This window comes from Pteronotus mesoamericanus, unplaced genomic scaffold, assembly GCF_021234165.1.
Source record: "Pteronotus mesoamericanus isolate MK-2021 breed Mesoamerican mustached bat unplaced genomic scaffold, CSHL_Meso_final scaffold_21, whole genome shotgun sequence".
Taxonomy (NCBI): Eukaryota; Metazoa; Chordata; class Mammalia; order Chiroptera; family Mormoopidae; genus Pteronotus; species Pteronotus mesoamericanus.
Genome location: NW_026555310.1, coordinates 31,825,543 through 31,853,286, shown reverse-complemented (window position 1 = coordinate 31,853,286; position 27,744 = coordinate 31,825,543). Strand labels below are relative to the sequence as shown.

General features: G+C 35.8%; 1 protein-coding gene across 2 annotated transcripts; it reads right to left on the bottom strand.

The window, feature by feature from the left end:
• Positions 1-746: 746 nt before the first annotated feature.
• CD163 (CD163 molecule) lies at positions 747-27,744 on the bottom strand. Of its 2 annotated transcripts, none has more exons than XM_054591461.1 (17): positions 27,612-27,744; positions 26,185-26,271; positions 24,850-25,170; positions 21,778-22,098; positions 16,418-16,738; positions 15,491-15,811; positions 13,416-13,730; positions 13,004-13,318; positions 12,534-12,626; positions 12,138-12,452; positions 10,696-11,016; positions 9,699-10,007; positions 9,100-9,123; positions 8,791-8,898; positions 7,533-7,643; positions 6,542-6,678; positions 747-916 (listed from the first exon to the last, which is right to left on the bottom strand). In XM_054591461.1, the coding sequence occupies exons 1-16, from the start codon at positions 27,655-27,657 to the stop codon at positions 6,572-6,574; spliced, it is 3,435 nt and encodes a 1,144-aa protein (XP_054447436.1). In that variant the 5' UTR covers positions 27,658-27,744; the 3' UTR covers positions 747-916; positions 6,542-6,571. The 2 variants fall into 2 exon arrangements, with proteins under 2 accessions (XP_054447436.1, XP_054447437.1); XM_054591462.1 differs by having other exon boundaries at positions 6,542-6,606.

The following is a 27,744-nucleotide window of genomic DNA, read 5'->3' as shown; positions in this document are numbered from 1 at the left end:
AAATTTTCTTGAATTGACAACGGGTATGAAATAAATATAAAGTGAGACAAATATGTTTCTATGAGATACTTGCTCTGAAGCCCTATATGTCAGAAAAGGATGCATGCAATACCTGAATATTGAGAAAGGATTAAAAATCAGTATGCATCTAACACTGATGCAAATTGAACGAGTTAATAGCTCTTAGTGTTGGATTACTAGAACTCATTTTAAATGTTGTTCTCTCTTTATATGAAACACTGATAAGTGATTTTCAGTAAAATATGAATTTTCATTACAATAGTTACATAGAAAAAACATAATTTATGCATTTATTTCAGCCTGTTTTACTGTCCTAATGAATGAGGAAATGAGCCATAGAGTCTTTGTTCTCTTACCAGCTGCTGTTGTGCACTTTTGTCAGTGACCAGAATTACAGAAACAAAAAGCAATTAAAGAATCAATGAAAGTCATACCTTGTGCAGCTAACCATATATTATTAACAAATGCTTCAAAAATCACTGACTTTCATTTCTAAAAAAACTAAGGAAAAATAAATTTGTTCTGATTTGATAATAAGAAGAAAATTATTGAATTAAACTATAAAACATGTTTTATATGCAAATGAAAACATTGTCAAATGAAAAGACATCATACTATATTTATGAAACTAAAAAAGTCAGAAAGCCCACTCAGAAATTCATAAAGTCAAGAACAAGAAGTTAAGAAAAGTTTAAATCAACAATATTCATTTTTATTTAACCCCCCTGAAAGTCTTATATACAATTTTAGCAGTCACATTCATCAATTTAATTTTTATAATTCAGCAGCAGTCTTTGGAGTACTCGGAGAAAAAGGACTGTATTGTGAACTTCAGTGAACCAGGTGAATTCTTGCTCCATTCAATAGTCTAGGTCTTCATCAGGTATCTTAAAGGCTAAATTAAAGCCATAAATAGAAAAACTGTTATTTTCCTCTTCACATGCACATGCTTAGAAGAGTTGCATTATAATGTAATGTGATATATTATATTACCGCACATACACTCACTCACATACATAAAAAAGCACAGTTTTCCTGAACAGAAAATTTAAATGCAACAATTTTCACACTTCAGTGTGCATAATGATTATTTCTATTACAAAGAACTGCAGTAGTGTCCAGAAGTGCTGTTTTTGAAATAACCCCCACATGATCCTGGAGCAGTTATTCATAAGTGATTACGCTTTAAGGAAAAAGTAGTTTGAGCATTATTTATTATACCAGAATAATATTCGTGTGTTTGAGATTATAAATCAAAAGTCATTCAGTGTCCTCAGTTTACAATAGTGTCAGAATTTGTAAATAGTTCTTTATACATATATATATATATAATCTTATGGATTTAAACACTATATTTAAATATATATATGTTCAATAACATGAGTACATGGATGGAATATTATTGCATTTTTATGGACTATTTTTCCTTTCTTAGCTGTCTGCACCATAATTTTCCAGACATTACCTGATTGATTACCGTTCATTTTGTTTCCAACTTTTGCCACTACTAAGAACACTGCTAAAAAGAATCCATTATATATGTCCTTACATACTAGCATATTTATCTGACTGGAAAAAATTCTCAGTAATAGAGTCATTGGGTCAAAAAAAATCTGTGAAATATTTTTAAAAATATTAAATAGAAGTTTCCAGGTTGCTTTCTCCAAAGGCTACCACACTTCTTATTTCCAATAGCAATGTTTGATTACATGTTTTTTCTGTATTCCCACTGGCAATAACTATTGGTACTTTTAAATTTTTGTTGCTCTGAATTTTATATAGTGACATATCATCATTAGTCATACTGGTGAATTTGAGCATTTTATTTTTTCCTTATATTTTATTTTATTTTTTATATTGATTTTTAAATTAAATTTATTGGGGTGACATTGGTTAGTGAGATTATATAGGTATCAAGTGTAGGTTTCTATGATCTATTCTGTGTATATTGCATTGTGTGTCCACCACCCAAAGTCAAATCATCTTCTGTCACCTCCCTTTCACCCTTTACTTCACTCACTCTGCTTCCCTCTGGTAACCACCATACTGTTGTCTCTGCCTCTGAGTTTCAGTTTTATGTCCCATAGATGAGTGAAGTCATATGGTTCTTAACTTTTTCTGTCTGACTTATTTCACTTAGCATAATAATCTCAAGGTCCATCCATATTTTTACAAATGGCAAGCTTTCATATTTTCTTATGACTGAGTAGTATCCTATTGTATATATCTACCACATCTTTTTCCAATTTTCTATCAGAGGACACTTTGGTTGTTTCCATGTCTTGGCCACCATGAATACTGCTGTAATGAACATAGGAGTGCATATATCTTTGCAAATAAATGTTTTCAAAATTTTTCAGGTAGATACTCAGGAGAGGGATTGCTGCATCATATAGTAACTGCATTCTTAATTTTTTGAGGAACAGTCATAATGTTTTCCTTGGTGGCTGTACCAATTTACATTCCCACTGGCAGTGGATGAGAGTTCCTTTTTCTCTAAAACCTCCCCAACAATTGTTACTTGTCTTGTTGATAATAGCCATTCTAACAGGTATGAGGTGTTATCTCATTATAGTTTTGATTTGCATTTTCCCAGTAGCTAGTGAAGTTGAGCATCTTTTCACTATGTTGAAAATAGCCATTTGTATGTCATCTTGGGAGAAGCGTCTGTTCATGTCTTCTGCCCATTGTTTAAATTGAATTGTTTGTTTCATGTTGAGTTGTTTGAGTTCTTTACATATTTTGGATATTAACCCTATGTCAGAGCTGTTGTTTGCAAATATCATCTTCCATTCAGTTGGCTGCCCTTTTTGTTTTGTTGGTGGTTTCTTTTGCTGTGCAGAAGCTTTTTAGCTTGTTATAGTCCCATTCATTTATTTTTGCCTTTCCTTCCTTTGCCTTTCAGGTGAAATTCACAAAAATCTATTTATATAAAGTGACATATAATCATTAGTCATAAATTTGAATTGCCCAGACACACTGGTGAATTTGAGCATTTTAATATGTCGATTTGTCATTTGAAATTCATTTTTTAAAAATTATATTTATTTATTTTTAGAGAGAGAAGAAGGGAGGGAAAAAGAAAGGGTGACAAATATCAATGGGAGAAACATTAAATGATTGCTTCTCACATGTGCCCCAACCTGGGACCAAATCTATAACCCAAGCATATGTGCCCTGACAGGAATTGAACTGGCAACCTTTCACTTTGCGGGTTGACCCCAACCAACTGAGACACAACTGTCAGGGATGAAATTCACTTTTTATGAGTTTTCTTTTCATAGCTTCCCCAATTATCCATTAGATATTGTTTTTGTCTTAACAATTGCTAAGATATATGTATATATAAAATTTACATACAAATATTTACTCTTTCCATGAAATATACAAGTTGCAAGTGTTCTCTGTGTCTATATACAATATTCACACTTTACATTTATATATTTTTAAGAGTTCCAACTTTTATTTTTTGCCTCAGTCTGTATTTCTTATATGTCATATATAATATTTCTACAAAAACTCTTCCTTTTGTAATGTATCATTTCTAAATGTATAGTCTTTTTAATATTGTTATATTGTTTTTTGTTATATTGTATAAAAAAAATAGAAAATGCACCCACTCATTTCATCACCTTTTTTTGAAGTATAACTGAGCAAATTTCTTGCTTTGTTTATTTTTTTGTTATTATACTTTCCTCATAAAAGCAAATTATACATCCAGCTAAGATGGAGGCATAAGTAGAAATGCTTTGCTTCCTCACACAACCAACAAAAAGATAACAACCAACTTAAAAACAAAAAACAACCAGAAGTGCCAGAAAATCAAACTGCATGGCAGTCCGACAAACAAGAAGTTAAGGAAACATTCATCCAGACTGGCAGGAGGGGCAGAGAGGATGAACAGGCAAGGCAAGGACTGGCTGACCTGGCTGTCCCACATTCATGGTGGATGAGCTGGGAGGAACGAATGGGGAGCAAGACACACTGTGAAAACCAGGGTTTCAACATGGGAAACTAAAGACAAAATCTCTGGCTGTAAAAACCTGTACAGGATGTGGCAGCAGGAGAAACTCCCAGTCTCACAGGGAAAGTGGGGCAAGAGCTGAGCAAGCAGCATTGTTCACTCTCTGACCCCTCCCCCATAGACAGTGCCACAATAAAGTGATTTGTCCCACCTTGGTGAATACCGAAGGCTCCACCTCTTATAATTTATCAGTTGTGCAAAGACAAAAAAAATATGGTCCAAATGAAAGAACAGATCAAAACTCCATAAAAAATATAACTAAGTGATGAAGAGATAGCTAACCTATCAGATGCTGAGTTCAAAACAGTGGTAATCAGGATGCTCACAGAATTGATTGAGATTGGTCACAAAATGAAGGAAGAAATGAAGGCTATACAAAGTGAAATAAAGGAAAATGTACAGGGAACCAACAGTGAAGGGAAGGAAACAGGGACTCAAATCAACAATTAGGAACAGAAGGAAAAAATAAACATTCAGCTGGAACAGAAAGAGGAAACAAGAATTCAAAAAAATGAGGAGAGGCTTAGGAACCTCTGGGACAATTTTAAACGTTCCAGCATATGAATCACATAGGTGCTGGAAAGAGAAGAGGAAGAGTAAGAAATTGAAAATTTATTTGAAAAAATAATGAAGGAAAATTTTCCCAATCTGGTGAAGGAAACAGACTTCCAGGAAGTCCAGGAAGCTCAGAAAGTCCCTAAGAAATTCAATCCAAGGAGACACACACCAAGGTGCATCATAATTACATTACCCAAAATTAAAGATAAAGATAGAATCCTAAAAGCATCAAAAGGAAAGGATAGAGTTGCCTACAAAGGTGTCTCCATAAGACTATCGGCTGATTTCTTAAAAGAAACTTTACAGGGAAGAAGAGGCTGGAAAGAAGTATTCAAAGCCATGAAAGCCAAGGACCTACACCCAAGATTACTCTATCCAGCAAAGCCATCCTTTAGAATGGAAGGGCAGATAAAGTGCTTCCCAGACAAGGTAAAGTTAAAGGAGTTCATCATCACCAAGCCCTTATTATAGGAAATGTTAAAGGGATTTATCTAAGAAAAAGAAGAAGATCAAAAACTATGAAGAGTAAAATGACAACAAACTAACAACTGTCAACAACTGAAGCTAAAAAGAAACTAAAAAACTAAGCAAACAACTAGAACAGGAACAGAATAAATGGAGATCACATGGAGGGTTATCAGTGGGGAGAGGGAGGCGAGAGAATGGGACAAAAGGTACAGGGAATAAGAAGCATAATTGTAGGCACAAAATAAACAGGGGATATTGGAAATGGAGAAGCCAAATACTTTATATATACAACCCATGGACATGGGCAACGGGGGCAACTAAGGCAACGGGGGCAATGCAGGAGGGTGGGAGGTGCAGGGCAGAGGGGAATAAAGGGGAGAAAAAAATTATGTAAGAGCATAATCAATAAAAGACCAGCAACACTGAAAGGAAAAGAAATCAACAGAGACAAGAGGGAAGGGGGGGCGGGGAAAGGGAAGGGAAGGGGAAAGTCAAGGAACATATAGCAAGGACTCATGGACAAAACCAAAGGGGAAGAGCTGAGGGAGGGAAGGAGGGAGGGGGCAAGGGAAAGTGGTGGGGGGGAGGCAGAGACAAATGTATTTGAGAAAATAAATTAAAATGAAATTTTAAAAACTACATACTTTAGAAAAGAAAAGCAAATTGTAAAATGCAAATCTTATCATGTCTTGTCCCAGCTTAATCTTTCAAAGCCCACCCTCTCAAGAGCCCCTAAAATAAAATTAGCCAATGAGACCATTCATTATAGGGTTCTGTACAGTCATTTCATCTTAGGTTCTCATCACTTCCCCTCTCTTCACATAAGCTCTTTGTACTCCTACTTATTTCATTAAACAGTCTTGTCTTTGTCTCTTTAATTTTTGTATCTTCAATGCACAGGATTCCACTTGTCTTCATAAATATGTTCAATATATGTTTTTGAATAAAAAACTTACATGTTTCCCAAAAGTGTGCTTCTCTTTTATGCCTTCATATTTTGTACATATTTTGTCCTTGCCCTAAAATAGTCTTTCAGACATCTCATGTTTAACTTGAACATTACATCTTCTTTACAATCTCCCCAAACTTTCTTAAGCAAACTTTCTATATTCCTATAGCATCTTATACTTACCATAACATTATACAACCATAAATACGTCTTATTTTTTTCCTGAAATGACCCCATTAATATCTGTAAAAGATTTATTCCCATTTTTTTTTACCCAGTTTCTTCTTAGCTCCATAATGTACCATTGTCATGGCTTAGAATATATATGTAACTGAAAGGTGAACAAGTCATAGTAATAAAAATCCATTATATATTCTACATATGGATGTACATACATAAACATATAATCATATATATGGAAATATATGTGTATATACATTTTTCTAATACTAGAGGAATTCTCAATTTTCCAAAGAAATGTACTTATTTAAAACGATGATGAATAAATTTTCCTCACTCACCTCACTGGGTTATGATTCTTATTTCCTTTTTCAGTGTACTTCAGAATGGTCCCCTAAATCTCTTCCTGAAATAGGAAGAGATTTGGATGTGGAAATTAGTCCATCTGCATTAACACCATCTGACTCATTGAAATTTTCTGAAAGAAAAACAACAATTACTAGGAGATAAGTCAGACCTTCCCTCAAGTGCCTTAGAAGCTCTTTGAACATTTAAAAACACCGTCTACAATTAGGAAGGCAAATAAGTGTGATTTAGGGGCACAGAAAGTCTTTCTAATGCCTTGAATATGTTCCTGACATAGTTGCAGCAGATACAAATCCCTTGGGCTGAAGAAGTGAAGCATGCCCTGTCACAGGGTAAGGACTATTGAGAAGACATTGAGCCTTCTTGGAGTAAGAAGATATTGGAATTTTTTTTTCCAAACCGGCAAAATATGCTTCCCAGAAGTAGAATTAGTGCACCAGTGCTAAATAGAAGTCAGAGGACAAAGACAGAAGCATTATATAATGGGAAATAAGGCTAGTTCTGTCAATAGTGATGGTTTCTGATGGATAAAGATATAAAAAGTTAAAGCTTTTAGATTTTTAGGGAAAATATGATAATTATCAAGTTAGAGAAAGGGAAGTAATAGGAGAGGGAATGGAAGAAACCATTAAAGAGATGTATGAAAAATTAAACAACATTTAGAAGATTAATTTGTGCTTTAATAAAATGAGGCCCAAGTCCTAATATTCTACTATATGGTTCTTTGTACCTCTATCAGAAATATAGACTTCTTAGCCAGAGGTCTCTCCATGATTTCAAATTTTATGTTCTCTAAGAATTACTTGCAGTTCATGCCTGCCTTCTTCCTTATATGCATCATAAGCTTCCTATTATTACATGTTTGAGATTTCTTTCCACTGCTATACCAAGTAGAATGCTTTAGCCTCAACTGCAGCTACTGGTCTAAATCCCAAAGTTATATAGCCCTATAAAGAACCCACAGACCTGGGGAGTTCAGCTGGTCCCGATCATCTGCTTTTAGGCCAGAATTCATCTCCCGGTATTGAACTCCATGGAAAAAATTCTCTCCTCTCAAAGAAACTGATGCGAGACATCCTAGATTAGAGACCAGCAAAAAAATAATAAAGCTTTCTCTCCTTCTCTGTGCTTTTTCCTAGCAGTACAAAATACCCAGGCTTCATTCATACCCTTGTCTCATTTCCATCCCATTCCACTACCAAGCTACACCTATTGCCATCACAGAACAATCCAGCTTCTTCCCTAAAGGCAGCCAGCAGTTTTTTTTTAATTCATTGGAGCTTTTTCTAAAATCTAAAATCTATCTCTCCTCCATTCTCATTACAAAGTCTTTTTCATTTTTCATTCCAACTATTTCAAGATGCTACCCTTATCAATAATGTGGTCCTCCTTCAATCCTTCATACTTCCTGTTGTCAAATAGAACTTTCCAGAAGGCTGCCTGATTATTGCATTTCCCTACGTAATATTCTTAATGACTATTCATCTTCTTATGGAATATAGAACTTCATGATCTCTTCTCTTCTCCAGCCTTAACAGCAGCTTCTCTCCTTGAGCTCAACTTTTACTTACCCCTAAAAGAGCAAATGTGGCATTCTTTAAGCTTTTCTTCACTTGTACATACCTTTCTCTTTCCCTATAATGGACCCTACCCAGCTCTTTGAACTGTTATCTTCAAAATTTGCCTTAAGTGCCTCCTAGAAGCCTCTGATACTCCCCTTTCCTTTGTTAGTCATTTTCTTCTCTGTGTCACTTTTTTCCTTATATATAAGAATGTATAATACTACATTGAAATTTATTAGTTTACATATATATATCTCTTCCACTAGATTTGAAATTCTATTAAGACAAAAAACAAACAAACACTTGATTATCCATGACTGAATCATCAGATCCTAGGCACATTGCTTGACAGAAAAGTAAAATCAGTAATACGTATATAGTAAGAGCAAATAAATAGGCAATAAAGGATTCACCTTAAACCATATAAGCACACTTATTCTAAATTATCAATTCTATAATGTCACAATCAAATACATAGATGAAGCACAAAAGTCATCAATACAACCAAAATCCTTTTTTATTTCTGAAACCTTCCCCCCTTTTTGAGAAACTGCTTAAGCCTCTTTCTGGCCATTTGATACTTGAATCTAGTTTTTTTTTTTTTAATCCCAAGAACATTCTTATCTCATAAAACATTAGAGAGACCATAATTTGGCTCAGACCTGTAAGTTGCTGTAGCTGTCTTCGCTTCTTAGTCCACAAGAGGAACACGATGAGACCAGTCATCACAATGACCCCAAGGACTCCAAATGCAACAAGGAGCGTGTGACCTAAGCACAAGTAAATATCACAAGAAATGATGTCATAGCTAAAAGAACTGGGTCCCTAATTACTATCCCTCTCTTAGTTCTGACTCAGAATTGTTGAAGTAAATTTCATATCTTCAGAACTTCTTCTGATCTAAAGTCTGTTAATAAGGATTCCAAATAATGCAGATAATTGGTCCCATGCTCATAAACCCCATGATATACCTGAAGCTTTTGGTGGTTCTCCGCCTATAGAAGAAAAAGAGAAGAAGGAGACTTAATTCTAAGTGCCGTATATAGAACAAATACTTCTATTTCTGTACACTTGAAACTTACATAATGTTATTACCAATAAATTTAACTTAAAAGAGAAGAATGTATAGGACTTGGAGACTGACTGGGGGAGGTGATAGATGGGAAGTAAAGGAAGAAATTCAAACGGGAGATTTGGATGGGTGCTGATGCTACTTCCTGGATTAAGAAATACAGATTTTACTGAAAAAAAATTTGTAATTTTTTCATTTTCTATGTAAACCTCTAGTACCTCTCAACCAAGGAAACTACTTGTTCCCACCTAAACTTAATCTTTCTCTCTTTTTTTTTTTTCCCCTCTGCACAGGGATACAGATAAGTAATATTCTTTTCCTTGGTGAAGGGTAATATATAACAACTAATATTTTCATCATTTCTTCAACTGAAACATCTTGATTATCTCCCCACTAGATCCCTATGTTGACATACCCAGTCTTTACACAATGCACTTGACTGCCCCCCTTTCTTTGCTGCCTGAGATTCTAAGCTTAATCCAATATACTACCGCTTACCTGAGCATATCACAGCAGCATCTTCTTTGTGTCCACAGTCACTGTGCCCCCAGGGTTTGGCAAGACAATCCCACAAGGAAGATTCATCTCCTTTGCACTTCACTTCATTGAGCCATATGGGCCCAGTCCCTTGACCAAACGCTGCCTCTTTTAGTGCCTTCAAAGCTGAGCCACAACCCAGTTGTCGACACACCACCTGCGCATTGTTAAGGTCCCAGGAGTCGTCACACACTGTTCCCCAGGAACCTCCGTGCCAGACCTCCACACGTCCAGAGCAAGTAGTGTTTCCTTCTTGAAGTCTTATCTTGTCTGAAAAATCAGAGATCCCTTAGGTCATTTCTGAGAAGACAAAAACTCCTAAGAGGTCACAGGGGAAGAGAGATATTTGAAACTCTTTTTAAAACTCTATTTTACAATTTTACTATTTAATGTGCATTTAAAATTACTCAACAAAATTTTTTTTTCACAAAAGTACATGTCCTTTCAGCAAAATATTTCATATTGGAGATAAGGACATTAGTGTGACTCAGGAAATGTCAAATGAATAATGTTAACATTGCATCATGTTAAGTTTTCTCAAATATAAAAGAATTTGGAAAATTGCCAGGTACATAAAAATCTTCCACTTTAAGAACATGGAGAATGTGGAAATACTTTAGATTTGATTTTTATGACTGCTTCTCTCTTTACATTAGTATAGCAAGATAATATTTGAAAGAAAAATTGGAAAAGTAAAGTAGACCATTCAATAGTCAAATACTGAACCACCCACACACTGTCTTCATTTGTTTACATTTATAGCATGGGGAGTATAAATATTTTTTTGAAAAATGATCTCTGATTTCGGAAATCTATAGGTCAAAATAAATAAAACCAATTATACAATCCAGGTAGAATAGGTTTTAACTAGGGTTTACTCATTCCTACTTAAGGAGATCAAAAGATGTTAATAGAGTCACAGAATGGAATTTTCATATAGGCAAAACAAAATACTCACTGGCACATGTGATCCAGGTCTCCTCTGAGGGGCTTGCCAGTCTCCGCTGCCATGGCGATGATGGGCACTTCCATAATTTGTCAGGTCCTTTTGGACACTGAACATTGTCCACCCACATGTGGCTGGATGTTGTTTTGGCTACAGATGCAGGGATGATGTTCCCTTTGTCTGCACAGCCCATCTGTCTGCATATCACCCCCACGGTGGTTGAAGACATGTTATTCTTGCCAATGCTGCCCCAAGCTCCATTGTAAAAGAGTTCCAGACGTCCCTCACAGGTCTCTGTGCTGGTTTCACTGGTCAGTCTCAGAGACATGAACTCTGGGGTGAAATACGGAGTTAGTAGTTTCACATATTCTCTGACAATTCACAATTTTGCCTCCCTTTATTCTAATGAGAGAATGACTTCAAAAATAGGTATGCTATGTCAATTAGTAATAATCCTGTAGTAACTTCTGGATGATTTAGTAGATTTTAGTAAAATATAATATTTGTTCTATACCTTCTGCTTTTCTAGTCTTGTGTTTTATACTCAGGGCTACCAATGATTCTGTTGATTCCTAGATCTCAGTAAAAGGCCCAAAGCCCTTTATTAATTACATAGTTTGGATTTTTCTCCCTAAGTTACTATATTTTATCCTCAGGAGTGTTTTTCCATTCATTTTTTTTTACAACTGTCCTTGACAGTTAAAGTTTACTGAAACATTAAGACACTAAAACCAAGATTTTGTGTGCTTTACCTTAAAATAAAATATTTTTCTTTGTGACAGGTCACAGTTTTGCTGCATATGTTCTCTCCCAAATTTGTGCCATTAAATGTAAATGATATCCAAAACACTCCTGACATATATAATATTTTATTTCCCTAAGTTACCAAATCATTTTACTGTTTTTCCCAATATATAACAACTGAGTACATTTTTCTACTTCACAACAGTTTCTAAAGCTTGCCATGTATACAAAACAAGACCAGTGGTCTCTTATAATTTTTGCTCCCATGACAAAAAGTTCCTCATTATCTGTCATAAAGATGTACTTGGGAATGGTAATTTTCTTTTTCCCTGTAAAATGTAATGCTGATTTCTTTCTTCTGGTCCCTTTAAATCTACTTCTTTATTAATACAGTGATTATCAAGTGGTGCCCTGAATCCTTACCCAATATTTAGCTCCACATATACTTATAAAAGAACTTCTCATTATTAGTTTGTCATTTTTGTGATATGAAAGCTCATTTCTGAATTTTTCTCCTGGCTTTATACTACCTTGCTCAGGAGAAAGCACTAATTAATAAAATCTATACTTCTGGGACCCTGACTCTCACAATAGTTTCCTTTGTACCTACTTTGCAGGGTATTCTCACAGATTAATATCTCCCACTACCCTTTGTCTCACCTTAGTCCTTTCATTCATAATTGTGACCAGAAGTTATATGCAGACCTTACCTGAGCAAATAACTCCTGCATCTTCTTTATGCCTGCAATTGTGCCGTCCCCAGCCATGTGAAGGGCATTGCCAAATACGAGCTTCTTTTCCATTACAGTTTACCTCGTCCAGCAGGATGGGCCCTGTTCCTTCCCCAAAATAAGCAGAACCAGTGGCATTAATAGCCTCTCCACAGCCCAGCTGTCTGCACACCACATGGGCATCTCTCAGGCCCCAGTTGTCATCACAGATAGTCCCCCAGGAGCCCTCATGATAGACCTCTATTCTCCCAGCACAGCGACCACCTCCATTTACTAGGCGAAGTTGACCACTTGCTGAAAAGAGAAAGTAAAATATTAATAAAATGCATTCCTAAGGATTGAGACCATTTTTATAAACTGATCATTGATTCTCACCTATACAGGCAACATCACTTTCTTCTGAAATGGTAAAGCTTGTTGGGTCGAAAGATGATGAATTACATGGAGATAGTGTCTGACTCTGGTTTCCTGCAAACATCAAAGTGTTCAGTCATACAAGTAAGGTGAGGAAGGGAGGCTAGATGATGCATTAGATAAATGAGATGAGAGCAAACACAGTTTTAGTGAAAAAGGAAGGGGGATGGATTAACCAGGCTGGGGATTCATCAAGGTGCTTTGAGAAGGGCTGGCACATGGTAATCACTAGATAAAGACGAGGTCCATGAAAATTAAGTTTACACTTTATTTGAAAAAATGAATGAGGTTAACACTTCAGTACATTTCTCATGATCCCTCACACTGGATCTTTCCCTTTTACTTTTGTTCTTCATCCCTATACGTGCACCAGCTCTGAAGGCACACCACCATGGCAGAGGCTTATCATTGGCTGCCCTTGATCCTCTTACCTGAACAAATGACAGAGGCTACTTGCCCTGATGAACACAGAGATGCACCCAAGGCAGTTACAGGGCAATCTCCCATGTGTTGCTCCGTTCCACTGCAATGAAACATGTGCCTCCAGACTTGACCATTTCCTTTCCCAAAATGTGCTCCTTCTGGTATACGAAGAGCAACTCCACATTTAAGCTGCTGGCACAAAACGTGGGCATCCTCCATGTCCCAGTGAGAGTTGCAGAGGGATCCCCAGGTGTCTAGAACCTTGAGTTCCACTCTTCCTTCACATTGGGATTTGCCATTCACCAAGCGGATTTCTGTGTATCCTGGAAGGAAACGGGGCTTTAAAAAGATGTCTGTGATTTTCTAACCCTACTTTCTTCAAGGTAAGGGAACAAATTGAACATGTCCTTTGTGTCTTACTTGAGCAGACTACTCCAACATCTCTGCTGTGGCTACAAATCCCATCTGGGCGGGGTGCTACTGGGCAGAGTGAAAGATGGGACTCATGCCCCTCACACAGGAATTCTTCAGTCCAGATCTGTCCATTTCCTTGTCCAAAGTAAGCTCCCCCTAGAATGGAGATAACTGTGCCACATTGTAACTCTCTGCACAGCACATTGGCAGCTTCCAGAGAGAAGTCGGAGTCACAGACAGAGCCCCACGTGTCACCATGTTTTACTTCCACACGACCAGAGCAGGGGATATCTCCTCCAACCAGTCTGGGTTCCCTGTGGGCTGAAAAATAGTATTTCAGTGAGAGGTAACATAATTCCAAGGTTTTCCTTCATGGTGGAAGTGAGGAAAGGAGTGAAGAGTGAGAAAGAGAGGCCATGGCGTTGAGTGATTTTCCCCCCGCCTCATCCCTCCTGGCTTTTCTGCCTAGAATTGAGCATAGCAAAATCTAGACTTCCCCATTCCTCATTAGACCAATTCATCTGAGAGAATTTTGAAACTCTGCCTCCTAGAGCCAATTACTCATGGAGACATGCTAACTTTTTCCTTTCTGTATTTTCCTTACTTTGTTCATAACATTGGAAACCACAGATAATGTGTAGACACTATCTTTTAGCTCTGTGCTCAATCCTCTACCTACTGTAATCTGGGGTCGGCTCCAACATTTTTGAATAGTTTTATGGAAAGATTTACAATATACTTCCTGTTTTCCAAATATACATTACACCTCTTTTTTCCCTTTGATATTTGTTGCATTTGATACATGAGTCACTTATTTCTCCTTCTTTCTGCCTGACAGAATTATTCATGAATTCCCTGATTGAAGGTTCTACACTGAACTATTTTATCAATGGACGTCTCTTAACTGCCAATAAATGTTTTCATCTATACTTTCCTCTTTAAATTTGCATTCATAAACATATTTGCTTGGACATCTAGAACTCAGGGTAATCAAAATTGAATAAATTATGCATTGACATGCCCACTGCATTCTTTATTCAACTAATGATATCTAGACTAAATTAGAATGATCTGAAATTAAACCACTTCTTCATCCACCTTAAATAGAATAATGATAATAAAGAACATTGAGTACCTATTTTTATGCATTTTGTTAAGTATTTAAGAAACATTACCTTATTTTTACAATTGCCTTAGGGGATAATTATTAATATCATTCCAATTTTGCAGATAAGAAAATAAACAGAGTTGTAGCAATTTGCTAAGTTTATACAGTGAGTTGAGAAAAGCTGGGATTTGAAGGTAGGCAGTATATTGTAGAGCCTAGAATCTTGACTCTCACAATAACCCTACACATGTAGAAAGTCAACAGTCTCTGTCAGTCCTCCAGCATATTTCCTCTGCATATTGTTGCTATTGCTTTACTATAATTTATTATCATATGTGACATAGTCCCTTGCAATAGTTTCTTTGCTTCTAAGTTCTCTTCTAATAAATCTATGTCATGATCCCAACTATATTAATTACATTTCAAATATTTTCACATATCTTTTTGTCTTCAAGATAATTCAATGTTTCTTTACTATTTATACAATAATTTATCTTATCAACAGATATTACTAAGCACCTGCAATGCTTTAGGCATGTAGGTGAGTTTAAAATTCTATTATAGAGTTTAGTCTGTCAGTGAAGATAGATAATACTAATGCTACTAATAATAATCATAATCATTTATTAATCAATTGATGTATAATTCCTCTGAGGTAGGTGTTTTTGTTACCACTATTTTTCTTTTGAGGAAATTGCAGCACACAGAGCTTTAATAGATTACCCTATATCACACATCTATTAAAGTTAAGGAGAAATGACCAATACTAATAAGTTAGCATACTTTAAAGTATTCTATGATATTACCTTAAAAGCCCTAATATCTATTGCTCTATCAATCATACCTGATACCCCAGCCTAAAGGTGCCTGAGCACACCATGATTTTTCATGATTCTGTGCAGAAACTTTTCTCTCTACTTATATGTACTTCCCAACCTGAAATCAAACTTCTTAAGACATTTAAAAGTCTTACCTGAGCAGGTAACTTTGGCTTCTTCATAATGATCACAGGAAAGTCCACCCCATTGCCAATTCTTGCAGTTCCAAAGAGAAGTTTCATTTCCCTTACAGCTGCTTACAAACAGCCACATGTTTGATGGCTTAATTTTGGAATATACTTGGTAGGATGTTTTGAGTGCAGATCCACATCCCAGCTGTCTGCAAACCACATCAGATTCTTTCATTCCCCAGAATCTGTCACACACTTTCCCTACTAGTTTCTGAATTTCCACCTCTACCATCCCAGCACAGCGGCTGCCTCCTCCTACAAGTCTCAGATCCAGATCTGATCCATCTGCAAAAGAAACAAAAACTTAGGCTATAGATATATGTGGAAGTTAACTCCCTAAGGATTTTTAAAAATCTTGCTCCTTCCCAGATATAAGACACTGGAAATTATGGCTTAACTATCTCATGGCTTTTCTGACAGCTGGCATTGATCATAAATTTGCTTAGAAATGGGATTATAGTTTCAAGTTTTAACACAAATTGTCAATGGCAGAAAAATATGAATAAGACAGATATTTTTTTAAAAGAGCATTATCATTTTGTGTCTCAGAGCCCTAGGTAGACTTACGACCTAATAGCAGTTAGGATAATTATTACAGAAAATTGAGTCAGAGAACCCTCTAAACTAGTCAGATAAAGAAATGTGTATAAGTAGATTCAGAGATAACTGAAATCATTGTAATGCCTGAGCAGTTTTGTGCTTGAAAATTTTTGTTTAAAATAAACTATTTTAATGAAAAAAAAGGAAATGTGTTAAAGACTCATCACAACTGTAAAAGAATTCCCAACAAAAAAAATTATTAGATATTTCTGTCTCTCTCATCTCATACCTATTCTTACTCCTAAAAAATACAAGTCCTTCCTTCTCTGTTTTTGTTTTGTTTTAACTTACCAGAACATGTGACACCAGCATCTTCATTATGATTGCAATAATGCCTTCCCCATTCGTGATGTCTACACTGCCAAATAGCAGATTCGTGTCCAAGGCAGGAAACACTGTCAAGCCAAATGTGTCCAGTTCCCTCACTGGCATTAACTCGACCAATAGCAGTGACGGCAGTTGGGCATCCAAGTTGCGCGCATGCCACAGCAGCATCATTGCTATCCCAGGCATCATCACACACGGTCCCCCATTCTCCTTGGAATTTCACTTCTAATCTTCCTGAACATTGATTGACTCCATCTACCACTCTCAGGCCCAGATCTGTTCCATCTGTAAAAGGTACACAAAACAAATCAGTGACAAAGAAACAATAAGAAACCTCTGGTCAAGATGGCAGAGTAGGTAAACTCTGTGCTCACCTCTTCCTATGACCACATCAAAATTACAACTAAATTAGAGAACAACCGTCATTGAGAAACACCTGAAGACTAGTTGAATAGAAGTCCTATAACCAAGGACATAAAGGAAAAGCTGTGTGAAGACTGATGGGAGGCGTGGAGATGAAAAATGGGCATGTCCCACACTCACAGTGTGGCAACTAAGAATCAGAGGGATATTTTGGCTGCAGAGGTCCCCCTGAGGAGTCAAGGGTCCAAGCCCCATTCTGTGCTCCCCAACTGAGGGAAAAGGAACCCCCACAACATCTTACTGTGAAAACTAGAGGGAATTGTATCCAAGAAAGACAATGAGCTTCCAGAGACTAAAGCACTGCTGGTCCAAATAGGTCTATGAACTGACTCAGTCACTCACAAGCTCACTAACTCTAAGCTCCAGTGCAAGGGAACATCTTGAAAAGCTCCAGGGGAGTTTGGGGAGAAACTGAGTTGAATTTTACATGGACAAGAGGGGCAGAGGTTGGGGCAACTCTCTCTGGGAAAGTATGCTGCTTTGTTGCACTCTCTTCCACTCTGCCAGCCAGATGCAGGTGGGCATCAAATCTGCATTCTCCAATAATCTGGCTAACACTATTCTGCTCCCTGGTGATTCCCTGAGACCTGCCCCCCTCCCAACTCACTCTTCTAGCCTGGGCCTTTTCCAATGACTCCTGCAAACAAGTGGACTGCCTGGGCACTCAGTGCAGACTTTCCCCAAATCTCTTAAAGGTCCACAGATCCCAAACAGACAGTAGTTGTAGTCAACTCAACCTCAGCTTGCTAAATGGTACCAAGCCTAGCACAAGTGGTGAATGGTCTCAGCCTGCACTGTGACTCCTGTCAGGGGGCCCCAAGCCTGGCGTAAGTGGTGGCCAATCTTGGCCTATATTGTAACTTCAACTAAGGGGTCACAAGCCTGGCACAAGCAGCAGCTGGCCCTGGTTTGTGCCCCTCCCAAACACTCCCAAGCCCAGCACATGTGGCAACTAAGGAACAGATCATTTTGTATGTTTTACCAAGAGGTTCTAAGAAAGGCACAAGTGGCAGATGACCTTGGCCACCATAGGAGTCCCAACGAAAAAGCTTTTGAAGTAACACACCCATTGTAATTACAACAATAAAAACAAAAAGACACACCAACACACAAATAAAAGGAGTAAAATATAATGACAAAAACAAAAATGTAGGAGGGTGAGTAAAAACAGTGATTTTAGAATGTGTCTGAATTTAAGCAAACATTAATTTAAAATAGACTGCTGTAAACATTGCTTGGTATATATGAAGAAAATGGCAACCAAAACCCAAAAACCTATTAAAATATACAAAAACTAAGGAGAAACAAATCGAAACATAACACTATAGAAAGTCATCAACTATATGTTGATGTGACTGAGGTAATAAGGAACTGAGAACTCTGAAAACAATCAGAAAATCATTAATAAAATGGCAATGACTACATACTTATCTGTAATTACTTTAGATGTAAATGGACTAAAAGCCATAGGGTGAGAAAATGAATCAGAAAATAAGACCTGTATGTACGCTGTCTATAAGAGACCCACTTCAGATTGAAAGACATGCACAGATTTAAAATAAAGGAATAGAAAAGATATTTCATGGAAATGGAAATGAAAAAAAAAAAATCTGGGGTAACAGTATTTATATCAGACCAAACAGACTTTAAAACAAGAGCTATAAAAATAGACAAAGAAGTGCATTTCATAATAATAAAGGAATCAATCCAACAAGGGGATACTATCTCTTGTAAACATCTATGCATCCAAGGTAGGAGCACCTCTATATATAAACAAAATATTGATGGACATAAAGGGAGAGATCAACAGTAATACAATAATAGTAAGCGATTTAACACTTCATCAGTATCAATGGATAGATCTTCCAAACTGATAATCAACAAGGAAACAATGGCCTTAAGTGACACATTATACCAGATAAACTTAATTGCTAGTTTTGGGACATTTTACTCAAAAGCGGAAGAATATATATTCTTTTCAAGTGCACATGGGACATTTTTCAGGATATACCACAGGTTAGGTCACAAAATAAATCTCAGTAGAAAAGAAGATTGAAATGCAAATCAAAACCATGATAAGATATCCCTTCATGCCTGTCAGAATGGCTATCATCAATAAATATACAAACAAATGTTGGTGATGATGTGGAGAAAAGGAAATCCTTTTGCACTGTTGGTGGTATTGTAAATTGGTATAACCACTATGGAAAGAGTAAAGAAGTTCCTCAAAAATTAAAAGTAGAACTACTATATGACCTAGAAATTTCACTTCTGGCTTTATACCTAAAGAAATTGAAAACATTAATTCAGAAAGATATATATATATCCCAATGTTTGTTGCAGTATTATTTACAATAGCCAAAGTATGTAAGAAACTTTGGTGTCCATTGATTAGATGAATATATAAGATGTGGTACACATGTACAATGGAATACTACCCAGTCAAAAAATAAAATCTTACCATTTGCAACAATATGGGTGGTCTTAGAGGGTACATGCTAAGTGAAGTAAATCAGACATAGACAAATACCATATGATTTCACCTATATGTGTAATCTAAAAACAAAATAAATGAACAACAAAACAGAGACAAATTCAGATACAGAAAAAAAATGATGGTTGCCAGATGGGACAGGTTTGGGGCCTAAGTGAAAAAGATAAAAGGATTAGGAAGTACAAATTGACGGTTATAAAAATAGTCACAAGAATATATAGTGCAGCATAGGAAATATAATCAATAATACTATTATAACTATGTGTGGTGTCTAATGGATACTAGACTTGTCAAGGTAATTACTTTGTATGCTGTATAAATGTCTACTTACTACATTGTACACTTGAAACTAACATAATATTGTATGAGAACTGTAATTGAAAAATAAATTTTAAAAAAGAAATAAGAATAAGGGGATCGTAAATACCTGTATCTGAAATCAGTTAAGGAAAAGGGGAGATATAAGTAGAGATAGAGAAAACAATAATACACTACTACTGAAAATTATTAAAGGTGACCTGAAACTAAAGCAATATAATGTTAAATATAAATTGTAATTAAGAAATAAAATGAAAAAGTACTTGAATACAAATTAAATAAATGTTAAGAAAAAGAAAAAAATTATTAAAGATGGTTGAAGGAATACATCAGGCAAGAAGACAGAACTTTTCAGTATTGAGAGTATGCACTGTAGGAATAGTTCCTAACAGGAGGTCTAAGGGCTGAATTTTATTTAATGAAATACTTATTTGACCACCAGAATATTTGCTGTAACTGTTTGTTTTTCTTCTTAAATATATACTTGTATGTGTTTAGGTGGTACCCATACACTCCAGTTTTCCCCTATATGCAACACTCACTTTTGCCTCTGACTCTATTACCTATCCACACTACCTGGTTGGTATATGCCAGGCTCCTTTGTGACAACTTCCTCAGTTTTAAAACAAACGAAAGAGAAAAAGATACCTAATCCTTCCTGTTTTCACCTTCTCCCAATCAGTATTCCTCAAAGAACAGAACTTAATTCTGAGTAATATCCTGTAATAAATAAATTGGGATTTTCCTCTGGTTGTTTTAGCTTATGTTGCCACAGCACTCTTTTCTTGTGATTCTTCTGCATGTATAAAACACATTGAGAAGAAGTGAGCTGATTGGAGACCTAGAAACACTTTGATGGGTAAAGAAAAATGGAAGGTACAGTGTTTTTTCTACCCCAAATTCTTTATTTTCTTCAGCTAACAAAATCCATATTTTTTGCAGGAATTCCATTCTTTGTGGTTCAGCTAAAAGATGCACCATTGTTCAACAAGGGAAAAGAAAACCAATTCAAGAAAAAAAAAAAATCCAGAACCCACATGGCACTGCTGAAGTGCTTGTATTCATCATACACTTCCTGAATTTTTCAGTTTTTTAAGTCAGTGTTATCTTACTTTAAAATTAATTTGAACTGAGTTTCCTTCATTCCTTCCCCTCCCACTAAAAGAGACAGCTGGTGAATACAGGGACATTTTTACCCTAACTACATTTTCCTAAATGTTCCTTGGGGTTCAAGAAATACTAGGTCTTCTTCAAACTAAGAACTCAAATGAAGAAAGGAGAATATCATCTCTGTACGTATAAAAATCCATTGTCTCTGTTCCCTGATCAAGTATGAAATATTAAAGTCTGTAGACAGACACAGTGCCTCCTCATTATACTTACACCATAGTCATAGCATAAATGAAATTGTAATAGGAAAACAACAATTTTGTTTAATCATTTGACTCTGTAAATTTGAACTAATAGTTTGGGAAGGGGTGGTTAGTGTGTCTGAAGGGAGGAATTTTGTAGGAAGAGGATGATAAGAAGGGCAGGAGTGGGGTGGGGAGAGGAAGGGAGTGGCGATTTGCTTTTAAATTCATCCAGAAAGCAAAATTTGCTAGTTAAGCCATTTCTTCTTTTCTTTTCTTTCTTTCTTGATTTTTTTTGGGGGGGAGGATATTTTTTAAATTTTTTATTTATTGATTTTAGAAAGAAAGGAAGGGAGAGAAGGAGAGAGAAAGATCGACTTGTTGTTCCACGTAATTATGCATTCATTGGTTGATGCTTGTATACGTCCTGACACGGATCGCAGCAGTCGTGGTGTAGCAGCAGGACACTCTAACCAACTGAGCTACCTGGCCAGGTCTGGATCAAACAATGGTTCAAACACCTCCTTCAATCCTCATAACTTGAATCTCAATTTCACTGTTCATCCATCTCCCCTAATCTATTTTAATTTCAGTCACATTAAAAACTCCAAAGTATCAGAATTGGAACCTGAGATTAGGTAATGATAAAATGACAAGGAAGCAGACTCTTACCACACCCTCCTTTTTGTTTTTTCACCCTCTCTTCAAGAACAGAATGAACCCAGATCAGTCCTTACCTAAGCAAATCACTCCAGCATCCTCAGCATGATCACAATTATGCTTTCCCCATCCTTGGTGTTTGCAGTTCCAGAGAGCTGACTCATTTCCATTGCATACAAGATCATCAAACCAGATTGGCCCAGAACCTTCTCCAAAATTAGCTGAACCAGAGTAACTGATTGCACTTCCACATTCAAGTTGTTTACAAACCACAGAAGCATGATCTGTGTTGAAGTTATCATCACACACTGTTCCCCACTGTCCTTGGAATTTGACTTCTATTCTTCCTGAACACCGGTTTCCTCCATTCATCAGCCTCATCTCCAAATCAGATCCATCTAGAACAAAGAAAACAACAGAGTTCAAAGTGATATTCACTCAGAAGTAATTTTAGAGAATAAGATTCCTCAAGACACTTAGAATTTCATGCTTTCCTTAAAACAGTGCATCTTTTCAGATGCTTCCTGTTCTCTCACATACTGGAGAATTTTAATCTTTTAAAATACAAACTAGCAATGATAACTTTTATCTACATCTACTTACCAAGAAAACTGTTTTACAGATTAAATTTACTTTCTGTTTTATTTCATTTCCTTCCTTTACTAGGACAGAGTGAACACTCTTTTTTGGTAGAAATAATAAAATTGACCCAAAGTATTTATTTTTTAAAAACTTGAAAAAAATAAAATTGGTTCATATACAAAATAGTAAAAATGACAAACTGGTAATTCATGGAACATTTAAAATCTTTATTTTAATCTTTCTTTATTTGTAAAAAAATCAGAGCATGAATAATTGTCGGAAGTTGAATTTGAAATTAGAAAACAGGAAAAAGCAAAAATAAAGTGCATAAGCATGCATAATATAAGAACACACTGTGGTATACCAAATTATTAAAAACTGAGGACCAAAATCAATTAAAATAATTCATTTCTTATCAATTTCTTGTTTAAACCAAAGGTTTTTATTTTTCCATCTGCAAAGTATCTGGTACCATTTTTAGCAAAAAACAGATTTTTTCATTAAGAAAATATTCTCTATACACTTTCTGTTAGATTTTCTGTGAGGACTAAAATACCCAAGAAAAGGAGATTTGCAATTAAGTTTGGGGACACATAAAAAACAAAAACAGTTTATTTTTGAACAAAATGTTTAGAAGGCATCTTTTGAAAAAGTAATTCATTTTAAAAGCTCTAAACTCCAAGCAAAGACCTCTACTTAGCAAGATTTTTTATTATGAAAAGTTAATGATACTTTACAGATAAGCAAACTGAGGGTAGATAATTGGCACACAATCAAACACTTAGGATGTAGAGGGGAAAAAAAAGGCAGTGTAGCACCAGAGTTGCTACAATACTCAACAGAAAGTATTCTCCTTACTGTTAGGCTGTATTGCCCCTGTACATATGATAATAATAAAATCTCTGAGGAGGCAGAGGCTTCAAGCATTAATCAGAGTGGAGAATCTCAGAAATGCAGACTCTGTAACCTCATGAAACTAGTAAATTGAGTGGTTATGCATCGCTATTATTATGCACCAGTTGGAGTTTTATATGTGTAAATTTGTAAAAGCAAGTTTGAGTAACTTTATCCTGAGGCATTAAAAAAAAGTAGAAACAGGAGTTAAAAGTACTATGTGCTGTTCCTTAGCTTAGAAAGAACTCTAGAGACAGCAATAATTACGGTGAAAGCTTGGCAAGATTTATTATGACTTTTAACTTTGCTGTAGATGTTTGATGCACATGTTACTATTGCTTTTCACTGAATCATTAACATAAAAGACAAAGAGAAGAAGGAGAAAAGGGAGGGGGGAAGGAGGAGGAAGAAGTGAAGGGGAAAATGAGGGAAGAAGGGGAGGATGGTAGAGGAGAGGAAGAGAGGAGGCGAAAAGAACTGAATTGTCAAGGTAATGAGAAGCAGTAACCCATGAGAAAACTAACTTTAATTTTTAACACCTATTACATACCAGACAGTGTATCAGTAGCTTTTCATGTGTTCTATCATCAAACTCAGAAACTGAAGTTTAGAAAGATTTAACAACTTGCTGAAAATAATAGCATTAATGAGGGGCTGAGCTAGAATTTAGTTCCACATTTTTCTAGATACTGTCCTTAGTTGCTCCCATTACACCACAATGCCTGTGTGGAAATTAGTTCCTTCTGAAATCAGTCCTATGGAAGAGAGAGTCTCTAACATTGAGGCTGGGAAATGAGAGGGCTACATAAAGTTCAATGAAGCAAGCAAGGAAAAATGAGAAGCCCAAGAATCTGAATTGGGTAAGAAACTTGACCTTAGGATTTGTCAATATAAAGGTTTGACATGATTTTATGAGTTATTGCAGAGCAACTGATATAAAACATAAAACATTTTATAAATTAAACCACCACATAGTCCTGGCTGGTGTTGTTCAGTTGGTTGGAGAGTTGTCCCATTAAACCAAAGGGTTGTGGGTTTGATTCCCAGTCAAGGCACTTGCCAAGATTGTGGGTTCTGTCCCCAGTTGCATACGGGAGGCAACTGATTGATGTTTCTCTTTTACATTGATTTTTCTCTCCCTCTCTTCCCCTCTCTAAAATCAATGAGCATGTCCATGGATGAAGATTAAAAAACAAAACAAAACAAAAAAATCACTGAAAAAGCAGTGACACTTTGTGATACCTCCTTCTTCCATAAAGAAAAATTAATACTCAGAATATTTATTTCTTGATTAAGTTGATTATCAGTTACTACATAAAAAGTTAATAATTTGAGTCAATGCATAAAAGCAGCATGTCACTGGGAAAGAAGACAAGGAATTAACTTAGATAACATGATTTTTTATGTAGAAGTAGGAAGTCATAGTAGGATTACTACATGTAAAATTGAAGTCAGTCACTTCTTCATTGATAGAAGTGTTCAGAATCTCTTTTGACTTATTTTTTAATATGAGCTTTGTCATGTGTTTTCTGGTCTTTTAACAATGGATTGGGTCCTTTTATATATGGACTTGATTGCATACAGAAAACTGGCTCCTTTTTGTTTGTAACGCATCTATGTATTTTTTTCCCATAAAGCATTTCATGTCAAGAGCTTGACTTATCAGGTCTTACCTGAGCAGGTTACTCCAGCATCCTGTTGGTGAGTGCAGTTATGTTTTCCCCATCCATCATGTTTGCAGTCCCAGAGAGTTGATTCATTCCCTCTACAAATAACATGATCCATCCAAATGCGTCCAGAGCCTGCACTGGAATTAGTCCAACCAGTGGCTTTGATAGCAGTTGGGCATCCAAGTTGCCTACAGATCACAGAGACCTCATCCATGTCCCAGCCATTGTTACACACAGTTCCCCACTCTTCCTGGACTTTCACCTCCACTCTCCCACTGCATTTGTTTTCACCATCTGTTAATCTCAGCTCCTTGTTTGTTCCTCCTGCATCATTGGGTAAAGGCAGCAATTGGTCAAGATCCAAAGAGCAAGCAGACAATTACTATTCTTTATATTATCTATTTATTTTCCAAATCCAGGTTTGAGAAACATTCCTGGACCCATTCATGATACAATAGGAGAATGCTATTTCATAAGAATTCAAATATAAATATCAGTATCACAAGCTTCAGATTGAACAACGGCATAAACCAGTAGAGCTAAGTAGCACAACACTATATAATATCTTTAATTTATGGCTGACATTCTTTATAACATCAAGCTATGTAATCTTCATGGAGGGTTTATTATTTAAATTAGACAGTACAAAATTTTAAAGGGATGAGCTACTTAAGTTTCTCTAAAACCCCAAGATCAGTAGAAAGAAAGCTGATAAGAATGAACAGACCAATTACAAGGAATTTTACACTTTTTTCATATATATGAAAGATACTATATTTTAAAAAATGCTACTTGAAATATAACAGACATGTATCTACTTAAACAGAAGTTGAGATAATTTCCTATTATCTTCTACCACAAAATAAATTTCCTCTACCATATGCTCCTTCCAAATGTCTCAGCTACCACCTCATGATTATTTTAGCTAACAGAGAAACCCATGTTATATACATCTTGCCTCCATCAATACAATTTTAGATAAGTTTTGGCATTTGGATTTATTAAAGTGTTCCTAAAATTTTCTTTTATCCCAATAATTCTGAGGTTTCTCCTCCTCTGCATTATTCCCTATTTTTCAGTTAGACATTATTTCAAATTTCTAGGTAAAATGCATTTATTCTCTGTGAAAGTTTATTTTATTTGGGGGGAACTATGCTATTTTGTTCATATATGTGTGTGTCTTATGGTTAGGTTCTTATTTTGTGCATTTAATATCTGATCCTTTGAAACCATGAAGTATGCTTTTAGATGCTATTGGCCTTCAGGAGAATTATTTGCTTTTCAATGATTCTTGTCAGAGGAGGCTAAGATTGCAAGTATATTTGACAAAGTACTCACCAGGAGAACCAGTGATCAGAGAGGCACTAAGAACTGAGATCACAGCAATAATGAAGGGACTCACGTGGACGAAACATCTTCTGAAGTCTGAGAAAAAATGAAAGAGAGCAAAAGTATAGTCTTCTCCAAAGAGACTTTGAAGATGGTTTCAGAAGTTTGCAATTAACAAAGAAGGTCACACCAAGATAGAAAAATCCTTCCTTCTAAATGGCAAAGCAGATAGAAAAAAATTCATACCCAGAATCATATAGTCTCAGTGAAACAGCTTTGAAAATGTTCATGTTAATAGACATCTTAAAAGTGCATAATTATAAAACTTGTGGGATAGAAAAAGAATTGCAAAATCAACCTTAAAACCTGCAAAATTGAAAAGGCATTAATTAAACTTAGAAGTGAGCAATTCTTCCTTAAAGTACAGAGCAATATTCAACTAATGTGTTCCGATCCAAGCCTACCTGATCCACATTGTTATGTGGTAAGTTCCATCACGTTGGCCATAATTCCACTGGTACCTGACACAGTGCTTGCTAAATAATAGCCGAACAATACATTGATGGAATCGAGTAACAATGTTTACATTGGGAAAACCCCAATATTGGCTCTTATCTCCAGATATAGCATAAAATGCTTTAAACCTGCTAGCACTTTCATTTCTTCTTTCTACACTAACCTAACAGTAATTTAAAAGTAAAAATACTGTCTCCTTGGCAGCGTTGCTCAGTTGGTTAGCGTGTCGTCTTAATATGCCAAAGTTATGAATTTGATCTCTGGCTGGGACACATACAAGAATCAGCCAATGAATGCACAAATAAGTGGAACAACAAATTGATGTCTTTTTCTCTCTCTACCCTCCTTCCCCCGCCCTTTTCTAAAGTCAATGAATAAAATTAAATAAAAAATTTTAACAAATACTGTCATAACCAAGGAGCGCTCACTTTGGAATGAGTCACTGAAATTTGCACTTATAATTCATGCTTTCATGTGACATATCATACTTCAATAGAAAAAGCTTAAAAAGTAAAAATTCTAAATGAGTTTAACATATCCATTTAAATCATAAAGTAGATTTCAACACTCAGGGGTATTATTCTAAATTTCTTCTAGGCAGTCAGCTTTCAATTAATCATTCCTACATGTTCTATCTTTTCTAACAAGTATTGTCTTTATACCCAATATAGTTTAGTTAATTTCAGTTCTTTACTTAATTTCACTTCAAGTTTTACAAAATTGGTGGCAAATCTAATCCTTATTGTGTATCTTCAATTTAGAATCTATGACAGATAAGAGGTACTGGCATATAATCATAATGCCTTTTTCCCATTCCTTACTTTCCTAATGCCAATTACTATTAAATCAGATCCAATGACTGTCAGAATAATGCTATGCTCTGTTAAAGAATAAATGTAGAATAAATAAGAAGCTTTTACCAGGAGATCCAGAGTTTTCATGTGGAACCATTTTGAATTTGTCCATTCCAGTCTTATGACTTCTGAATCTTCTTGTATTAGTCCCTAGAAATGTCCTCCTAAAGAGAGGACCACTAAGAATTCTAAATCGCTT